At 38.0% G+C, this 10,487-nt stretch overlaps 2 protein-coding genes across 2 annotated transcripts; one reads left to right on the top strand and one right to left on the bottom strand.

Moving 5' to 3' along the window:
- The first annotated feature begins 632 nt into the window (after window positions 1-632).
- Window positions 633-5,304, top strand: LOC107567216 (galactose-3-O-sulfotransferase 2). Its single transcript, XM_016252857.1, has 3 exons — window positions 633-843; window positions 2,342-2,614; window positions 4,075-5,304. The coding sequence occupies exons 1-3, from the start codon at window positions 737-739 to the stop codon at window positions 4,979-4,981; spliced, it is 1,287 nt and encodes a 428-aa protein (XP_016108343.1). The 5' UTR covers window positions 633-736; the 3' UTR covers window positions 4,982-5,304.
- A 1,142-nt stretch (window positions 5,305-6,446) lies between these two features.
- LOC107567218 (cysteine protease ATG4D-like) lies at window positions 6,447-7,591 on the bottom strand. The gene is made up of 2 exons (XM_016252858.1): window positions 7,436-7,591; window positions 6,447-7,326 (listed from the first exon to the last, which is right to left on the bottom strand). The coding sequence occupies exons 1-2, from the start codon at window positions 7,526-7,528 to the stop codon at window positions 7,162-7,164; spliced, it is 258 nt and encodes an 85-aa protein (XP_016108344.1). The 5' UTR covers window positions 7,529-7,591; the 3' UTR covers window positions 6,447-7,161.
- Between the last annotated feature and the right edge of the window lie 2,896 nt (window positions 7,592-10,487).

Below are 10,487 nucleotides of genomic sequence, written 5' to 3'. Positions count from 1 at the left end.
ACTACAACTTTTTAAGACCCATAGAAAGCCAAATGAGGATTTCTGGATGAAAACCGAAGCTTTTGCCCTCATAATGGTGTAGCTACCGCATCTACCAGCAGGGGCTAACTAGACCACGTTAACCAGCCCATGACAACCTGTTTGAAATAATAAATATAGCAAAAAACAAAAAAAACAAAAACAACAACAGACTGCTGTCACTGTACTTTGCTTTCATTTTATGATAAATATTCAAAGCACTGTGTGGAGGACTGACAGAAGCCATGAGGAGTATCAGTGTGTGTGTGTGTGTGTGTACGCGTTTTTGTGACAAATGAGGACATAAATTTGTATAATGACAAAGGTATGACATAGGTATTACAAGGAGAAGGTGACTTTTCAGGACATTACCCCATGTCCTCACTTTTCAAAACGCTTATAAATCACACAGAATGGAGTGTATTGAAAATCTGAAATAGCACAAAGTCTCCTGTGAGGGGTAGGTTTAGGGGTAGGGTTGGTGTAGGGCAATAGAATATACGGTCTGTACAGTATAAAAACCATTACGCCTATGGGATGTCCCCACTTTTCACAAATGTAAACCTGTGTGTGTGTGTGTGTGTGTGTGTGTGTGTCTGTGTTTCTCTGATCCGGCCTACAGGATTAAAGGGGTGAGAGGAGGCCGTGAGAGACAATCCTCACATCACAGACAGACCACTGACAGTCCAGCAGCTCAGCTGAGGCTGTGTTTGTGGAGATGGGCCTTCGCTGGCTGTGGAGGCACCGGGTGAGCGCTTTACTGCTGGTGTTAGCGCTCGTACTGCTCCTCACGCTCCTGGCCACACGCTCACTGCAGACCAACAGGTGAGAGACTTCACTAGCAGAAAACTAAACAAATGAAATACGTTTACATTAGCATTTGGCAGATGCTTTTATCCAAACAACTTACAATGCATTTAAGGATTCAAACCCACGATCCTGGCATTACTAACCGAGTTCTCTGCAAGTTTATTATTGTTAATTAAAACTAAAACAATAATACGGTTACTTGAAATAAGATAAACATGAACTGAAATGAAATAAAATATAGACAAACTTATTTTCATTTAGTTTAACTTGATATACTAAAACATAAACAATAATAATAGTAGCTATAGGCTCTACACATTTAAAAAAATAAAACCAAAAATGTAATAAAAATAACAAAAAACAAAATTACTTAAATCTTAACAAAAATGAATGAATTCAAAATATTACTAAAAACACAATATTTTCCCAGTACTATTTGCATTTGGCAAATGCATTAATCCAGAATGACTTACAATGCATTATAGTTAACTATAAAATAATAGCACTACAATAAAATGAACATTAACTGAAATAAAATATAAAGACTTCAACTTATTTTATTTCAGCTGGTTGTCAAAGGAAACATTTTTTCATTTTCATTCAGTTTAGCTTGATATACTAAAACAAAAATGAATAAAGACTATATAGATACATAATAAAAACAGTAATAAACATAACCAAAATTGCTAAAAAATGGAACTAAAATTAAGAATAAAAAAGGGAAAATATAAAAATTATTTCAAAATATGAATAAAAACCATAATAGTTTCTTAATACTATACACATCTGTCGGATGCTTTTATCCAGTGACTTACAAAGCATTATATTTAACTAAAACATGAAATGAAATGATCATTAACAGAAATAAAACAAAAAATATATATATATAAAAAAAAACTTAAAACGCATTTTATTTCAACTAGTTGCAAAGGCAGTATTTCTCATTTAGTTTAACTTGAGAAAACTATCATATTATAGTTTATAATAGTTTTATATAGCATTGAAAACTAGTATAGTTTCTCAATAATACTTGAAACAACACTGAAGGTTAAAAAGGACTTTCAAACTAAGTCTGGAACAAATTCTATTTAAATAACTAGAATTAGGTTTGTTTGGTTGGTTTTTAAAGGGTTTTCTCAACACAAGGTGCACATCACGTGGTTTGGTTTCTTTGGTTGAAAAGCTTTTTTACGAATTGAGGCGTTCACTTAGTCTAGGAAACCACACTGGAAAGTTCACCAGAAAACAGGTCATTTGGACTCACAAACATGGTTTGAAAGCAATCCGGCCTGGTTTTGAGTGAAGTGCTTATGATGACATTTAATTTGCCTGGTTTATTTATGTGCTACTTGCACACTGGAGTCAATTTCTGCTGAAACAACTCGCATCCCTTAACTCATCAGTTGCATACATAACACATTTATGTGGTTCAAATCCAATGAAAAAACTAGAAAGAAAGAAAACTGCTCAGCTGATAAAGGAGAAAACATCTAATCAGATGTTTCTCCTACAGAACCTATGATCTGAGACCTACAGCAGACAGAAGGAACCAGAGAAGAGCTGCTGAGAAGCACACGTCACCTCTCACTCCAAACACACACCAACCGCCCAAACACAGACCGACAGCCAGAGCCGAGCAGCGGAGAGCACATCCACCCATGGTCTTCCTGAAGACACACCGGACCGGCAGCAGCACTGTGCAGAACATCCTGTTTCGACTCGGGGAACGAGAGAGCGCCACCTTCGCCTTTCCCTCCCACACGTACCAGTTTAACTACCCAGACAGGTAAAATGAGCACAGTGCATGCACATCACATTTCCAACAATGTTTCAGTATCTCCATAAGTTTAATTACATGTTAAAGTACTCCATTACCTGTTTCCATTCATCTCAGAGGTGTTTTGGTGCAGGGTCTTCTAGAAGTGCATGACCTGCTGCTGCTGTTTTTGGTCCCAAGTAGCTGAAAACTCTTCATTAGTGAATATTCTGGGTCAAAGACAACAGGTGGAGAAAAATATGAGTCTATTTCACCATGGTGCTAACTGGACCAAGCTAATCAATCTAAGGCACCAAATGACAAAGATAAATACATAAAAGCCTCCAAAACACATCAACTATAGTAATGCAATTAAATATTTACAGTACAATTGATATGTTGCTTGCAAATTGGATTGTTGGCATACACAGCTACTTTTTAATGGAGAAAGATTAATTTTGACAGTAAGTTAGTTACGGCATGGGGCTAACTTGGCCATGCTAAACATGCTAATGAATCGCCCGAAGACAATTTAAGTCCATTTCACAATCTGAAGAACCTTCATCTCCTATAATATCATAAAATTCTTACAAAATAAGTTGTTTGCAATGCGCTTTGGTAGCATACATGACTAGTTTGAATGGTTGTCAGTGGAAAAGGATGCATCTTGACTGAAAAACTGGTTGCAGCATGGGGCTAAAGGCAAATTGCTAAAATGGCAAATTGGTTTGTTAGCATACATGTTTACTTTTCAATGGCTGTCAATGGAGAAAGATGCTTTTTGGCAGCAAATTATTTATAGCATGGGGCTAACTGGACCATGCTAAACAATCAAATATTTGTTTAAGAAAATGTATAAATATAAAAACATTTCCAATGTCCATTTCCCATTTTAATAAGCCTCCAAAAAAACTACTATAATATAATGAAATACTCATGATTTATTCCATTTGTTTTGCTAGCATTCACAGCTACTTTGAATGGCTGTAAATGCAGAAAGAAAAATTTGACAGCAAATTAGTTACTGCACTGAGCCATGCGAAGCAGTCTTTATGATATTCCTCATTTAGCTACCCATGCTAGGTCGCCAAAAGTCAATAGTAAACAAAAGCCAATGGATGGCGCCCTAAAATGGACCTTTAAAAACACTGCATATATCACTACACTGAAAAAAGGTACAAAAGTTGTCGCTGGGGCAATACCCTTCTAAAAGTTAACTAATATGGTACTATTTAGGTACTAATATGTACCTTTAAGACACCAATATGCACCTTTTAGGGGTAAATAAAAGTTTTAACTTTTTTTGAAAGGGTACTGCTGCAGTGACATCTTTTGCACCTAGAGTGTAGGGTGGATGGATCAAGTCAGTCAGTCAGTCATTAACAACGTATTCTTGACCTCCCTCTTCAGACCATTAACGACTGTTCAAGGGTTAATGAGCTTTAAACCAAACAAGTTCTTCACTCTCGCTCTCTCTCTCTCTGTCTCAGATTCAGAGCGGCATTTGTGGACGAGCTGCCCGAGGGTTCATCTCAGTTCGACTTGCTTTGCAGTCACATGCGTTTGGACCTGAGGGAGGTGAGGAAGGTGATGCCCCAGAATGCTGTCTTCATCACGGTCTTGCGAGACCCAATCAAGACCTTTGAGTCAGTCTTTGGGTACTACACCTCCACCGTCCCAGCGTTCCTCACTGCGCATCGAGCTGCCGCCATCGAGGGCAAATCTGCGCTCTCTGTGTTCCTGGACTCTCCGGAGATCTTCTGGGACCCGAAGGAACCTAGGAACGGTCTTGCCAAGAACCCAATGAGCTTTGACATGGGGTTCAACAACCAGAAGTGGAACGGCTCCTGGCCAGAGGACTTGGCGCAACTGGAGGAAGCGTTTCACCTGGTGATGATCGCAGAGCACTTTGACGAGTCCCTGGTTCTCCTGGGGGCTCTTCTCGGACTGGAACATGAGGATTTGGCTTACCTTCGGCTCAATGTTCGTGCCGGCAACAGCGTGACGGATCTGGACGAGAACATGCAGGCGAAAGTGCGATCGTGGAACGTGCTGGACACACTGCTCTACGACTTCTTTGTGCAGGTGTTCTGGGAGAAGGCGTCTCAGTTCGGGATGGAGAGGTTGAAAGCGGAGGTGGAACGGCTCAGGGCCTTTACGGAGGATGTACGACGGAAATGTGTGTCCAGGGCTGAGGTTCCTCCGGGGGAGCTGGAGGACTTGCTGCGCCCATGGCAGACAGAGACGGCCACTATTGTGGGATATGAGGTGCAGGGGAACCTGTCGCTGCAGGATCAGGGGTTCTGCATTCGGATGATGCTTCCTGAGCTTCAGTATCACTCGCACTTGTACTTCAAGCAGTATGGTAGAGATATGAGAGCCGCTCCAGCTGAGTGAAGCCTTGGACCAGGTGGGACTCAACGTCTCAGGCCTGGTCTTGGCTAATGGGACTCCATCAACTCTTCACAGAACAAGTCTGGTGGAGTTGAACTAAGATGGAGCATTGCACCATCAAAATGCAAGTCCTAGATAAAACAGGATAGCAACACTCCTTCCCCAAACGGTGGTCTACATCAGTGGTTCCCAACCTATGTCTTGGAGAACCCCAAACAATACACATTTTGGATGTTTTACTCATCTGACAAAACCATTTCAGGTCTTGGAGTTTTTACTAACAAACTGATGAGCTGAAAAAGGTGTTTCTCATTAGGACAGTGGTGTCCAATGATCCTGCTCCTGGAGGGCCAATGTTCTGCAGAGTTTAGCTCCAACACATCTGCCTGGAAGTTTCGAGTGATCCTGAAGACTTTGATTAGCTGGTTCAGGTGTTTTATTAAAGTTGGAGCTAAACGCAGGTCAGTGGCCCTTTAGGAGCAGGATTGGACACCACTGGATTAGGAAGACGTACAAAATTTGCAGAGTTGAGGGTACTTTAAGACCAGGATTGGGAACCACTGGTCTACATCGATGACCTAAACATGAAACTGATGGAGAAACATATTAACTTGCATTTGCACAAAGATCTGCACTGCGATAACTATTGGTTATCTGTACGACACTTACAACCTTTGCTCTAAACCATGGGTGTCCAATTCTGCTGAGGGTCACTTTCTGGCAGAGGTTATGCTGCCTTCACATGTTACTGGAAATTTCCCACTGCCCAATTTTTAAGTCAGAATTATGAGTTTGTTGCATTTAAGTGCTTTGTTGTTGGGAAGAATAGGAATCATGGAGGACACCAGATTTATTCCTGCCTATTTATTGGGGAAAAGCAATACTATTCTAAAGATATTTAATCAGGATCCAATGAATTTTTAATTAAATGCAGCGTCCCATTCTTTGACAACCATATAAATGTTAACTGCACTATTGTATACATTTACCATACTAGATTCTAAAGTTTCAGTCGAATAAATGCTGTTTTCGTAATGTAAATTAATACAATATGCATCAAACGGTTATTTATATATGTAAATATATAGATGGCTGTAATGGCAAGAGAAAAAAAAGTAGAAGCTGTGGAAAAAACATACCAGTTACTATATAAATAGTTCTGTCTTCTTGCATGTTCAAAGTTCATGGCTTGGAAAGTCAGGTATCCAAATTATCTACAAGTTTCCCAGTTGCAAATATGACTTGAGAATATTTGAGAATCATGTCTATTTTCCATTTTGGCTTTATAGATCTCATTTCAAGAGGGAACTGCAGGGGGTAAATCAGAAATCAAAAAAATTAAATAAATAAATAATCAATATAAAATAAAATAAATATCTCAAGGAGTAAATAACAAATTAATTTTAATTGATGTATTTATAAAACGACCAGGTTATACTAAGAAATAAAATTCATTTTGAATTGATATTTGTTAACTGATATTGATTGTCAGTAGTTGCTTGTGTTAACAGCAGATTTGTTGCTTAACCAGAGAAGTTAAATTGGTCTGTATAAATCTACAAAGATGTAAAAACCTAATGAAAACTCTGAGAATCAACTCTAAGAATAACGAGAATACAGGAAAATAAACACCTCAAAAGTACTGGAATTGAAAACATGTCATAAGAATTTGGGTAGAAATGTGTGTCAGAACACCAACAACAACAAAAAAGAGGTGATGTGAAATGTTTTATTTCATCTCTAAAAAATTAACATGAAAATAAAAGCTCTCCATTTATACAGTAGTTAGACAAACAGCAAAATGCATAAACAGAGACTAAATCACAATGTTTACTACAGCCAAATCCCATGTTTGCCTGTCAAAGAGTAACATCTGCACCTCGTCTGTCCGAGAGCCTCACTGTCTGCTGTCATTAGCATCACACCAAACACATGTAATCTGCTTAGCCACCTGCTCAGCGAACTCGTCACATCCTCCTCTATGGTGCCTTTACACACGACAACTACAGAAAAACAAGAAAATTACAGCAGCAGTCTGTAAAAAAGCACCTACATTCACCCACGTTCTATACACACAAAATAGTCCAGCTCTCCTTGACATGCCAGTGAGTGTGGCAGTCTTGATCACATGACTGAAACTGGAGGAAGTACTGGAGCACCAAACAAGAAACAGAGTCTGTGCGTCACAAGAGCACAAACTCCTCCAAACAGTTCTTCTTTTTGATTCGGCCCGGCCTGTCTTTGGACTTTATATGAGTGAACGAGTCCGACGTACAGCTCATCTCCTCCTCATTATGACCCTCCACAAACGTGAAGATGGGGTACTTCTCCTCGGATGATGTCAGAGCCTGTCCATCAAAGGAAAGATGGAGGGAAAGTCTGATATTGCAGGATTTTAGACGCATAATATATTCAGACAAGCTTCGGTTTTATAGCATGTGCTTGTCTTCCTCTCACCTTAGTGACGTCTGAGCACAGAGCCTGGAAATCCGCTCTGCTTCCGGCGTAAAAACCCACCGTACAGCTCGGGTCCATGCGGTTAAACGGCATCTTCCTGACAGTTTTACAGTGAAACGACTGCACCGAGAGACAACAAATAGGGGCATGAATATATTCAATTCAAATTTATTTGTATAGCGCTTTTTACAATGCATATTGTTTCAAAGCAGCTCTGCAGAAAATGCATGTTTTTGAATGTTACAATAAGTCTTCTCTAATAATATGAAACTATAATATATACTATATACTAATATATAATATATACTAATATATACTCGCCTATCACTCATCGACCTCATGGCTTATCATCTTAAATATGTTAGTAGCAGCAATTTTACATGGCCGCTCAATCTGATGTTAATCTAGAAATATGTGCATTGTTCAAGTGTCTGTGTGTGCACAGTGTGGAAGCTAGTAGCGCTCACTGCATGGCAGATGGCTCACTTGCTCTTAAAGTACTCCCTCATTTTTGCTCATACAGATAAGAGCATTACATCTTTCAAATCTGTAAAGACTCTACGTTTAGTTGTGTGCACTCACAATAACAACAAAACATTGCGCTTTTGTAAAATAATGAAAGCAAACAAGATGCGCTTTCTGCCGTCTCGGTCTCTGTGAACTTGAGCACGAAACTCCGAAACTCTGTGTATGCTTGCCTTACAAACATAAAAAATATATAGAGAGAGTGAAATGTCTACTTTCAATGTTTTCTAATTTCAACGGAAAACAAATATTCTCAGATTATGTATGAAACATGCATACAGGCACATCACTACTGTGGAGATGACGAGTCAGTGTCGCTGACTTCATCTCTTAAACCGAGAACAAAAAAAGCACTAGTTTATCAAATTATATTAAAATGTTAATGCAGCCACCTTACTGTTTTTCCCTGACACATTCATAATCATTACTTCTGCGGTGCGCTGTGGCAAGCTTTATGCGTGTGCTTGAGCGCTTATTAGGCTATGCAGGCAATTAAAGTCTCATTAAAATGATTTCAATAGTTTATTAAAAACGTGTAATTAGTCGACTAATGCTTCAAATTAATGACTACTAGCTGACCAGAAAAATCTTTAGTCGAGGGTAGCTAATGTGTCTATATAGTTTTTTTATTACAAAAAAATTTTTTATTACAAAAAACAAATTTTAATTTAATTGAAAATGAGAAATGTTGCCTTGGTAACCAGCTTTTTCTTTTTCATTTTAATTAATGAAATGATTTAAATTTGAGTTAACTATAACCCTGTATTGAAGTGGAGGTATTTATATACTTTTATAGTTTTGATTAATATTTTGAATCAGTTTTCATTTTTATATTTTCCATTTTAATTATAATTTTAATTAAAGTTGTAAGCAATTTTGTTCCGTGTTTTTGTCATTTATATTAGTTTTTTTATGTATGGTATGTAGAGGCCTTGATTTCTATTTTAGTTTTTGTTTTAGTCATTTTAATACTTTAAACAAAAATAAAAATATGTTGACTTGGACACAATCTGAAATAAAACAGATTTAAAAAATAATAATAATTAAAATGTATCTTATTTAAATTAAAAATAACCAAACACAGACGTCAAACAGAAGCCTTAACATATAACTATAGTTTATTTTCAGTTTATATTTTTTTTTCAGAATGCATCGTGATTCTCTCTCAAATCGATTCTGAGCTTAGTTTTTAACAGCAGATGGCGCTCTAGGAAGAGCGCTTGTGCGTTCGGCTGAGTAATGTCAGTTTAAATGTACTTGAACGCTGGCTTTTATGCTTTATGATGCCATATTAATGTAAACACAGCCCACTGTGAACATCCTTGTAAGCAGGCAGAATACGGCTATTTCTAAAGCACGCAGTGCCATCTGCTGTTAAAAACTAGGCTCAGAATCGATTCAAGAGAGAATCGCAAAACCTTTGGAAAATCTCAGAATCGATGCAGAATAATTTCTCGATTAGGCATGGGCCGATTACCAGTTTCAAGGTATACCGCAATTTGAAAACGTTTTAAGTTTCAAAACCACTAATATTTTCCGTTATACCGTTCCTGCGGTATGTGCTGTTTTTCATGTCTCCTCAAAGACTGAAAGTGTAGGAATCCCTCAGGTTGAGTGCAGTGTAGAGAGTAACACGGGCCTCCTCATCCTGTTGGTGCGAACGAGCGGTCAGTTACGTGTGTGTATGACGGCCGAACTTAAGGAGCTTCCCCTGGAACTTACACGATCGGCAACCGGCCGTTTTTTGTCTTATTGCAAGACAAAATAAGTCTCTGTTCTGGACTTGCACAAACTGCGCTGCAATGCAATAGTTTTCCAAAATGTAATTTATGTGAAAATATGAAGTCTGTAAACGCCCGTTAACACAGGCCAGAGACGCTGAAGACAGACGCACAGAGAAAAATACTGTAGCCGGCAGATCACTCACTGTTCATGATGCACGTACTATTGGAAGAAAATCCTCAATATTGATTTGGGGGTTTATATGAATATGTTTCTGAGGGGAACTGACTGTCTTCAGAAAAGTTTACATGGTATTTTCTTTTAATCTCGTCTCTGTATAGTTCATATTAAAGCAGTGTTTCAGTGCAGTGAAACAAATCAAAGAAAAATAAATTCCTAATATTCTGTATGTTGCTCAAAAACTAAATATATTGTGTTCAGTGGAAAAAAAAGTGTCTTTTTTTTTTTTACCCAGTCATTTAAATATAACACATTTTAGAGCTGTAACGACAATACCGTGAAATTTTTGCTTAAGGTTATCATCCCGCCAAAATCTCATACCGGCCCATGCCTATTCGCGATGCATCGATTTATTGTCCCAGCCCTAGTATAGTGTCTTACGCATTTAAACTAAATATTACTAAATGTACACTAAAATTAATTATTCACTAATTAATTGCATTTATTAACAATAAAAATCAATAAAAGTAATTTGATCAGTGTAACGAACAAAGATCAGTCTATTATCTAATGTTTAGAGCATTAAAGGGTTTGTTCACCCAAAAATGAAAATTCTGTCATTAAT

Source organism: Sinocyclocheilus grahami, unplaced genomic scaffold (genome assembly GCF_001515645.1).
Source record: "Sinocyclocheilus grahami isolate Dianchi unplaced genomic scaffold, SAMN03320097.WGS_v1.1 scaffold1135.1, whole genome shotgun sequence".
NCBI classification, from domain to species: Eukaryota; Metazoa; Chordata; class Actinopteri; order Cypriniformes; family Cyprinidae; genus Sinocyclocheilus; species Sinocyclocheilus grahami.
Note: the sequence above shows the minus strand (reverse complement) of the source record. Positions and strands in the feature narration are given on the sequence as shown.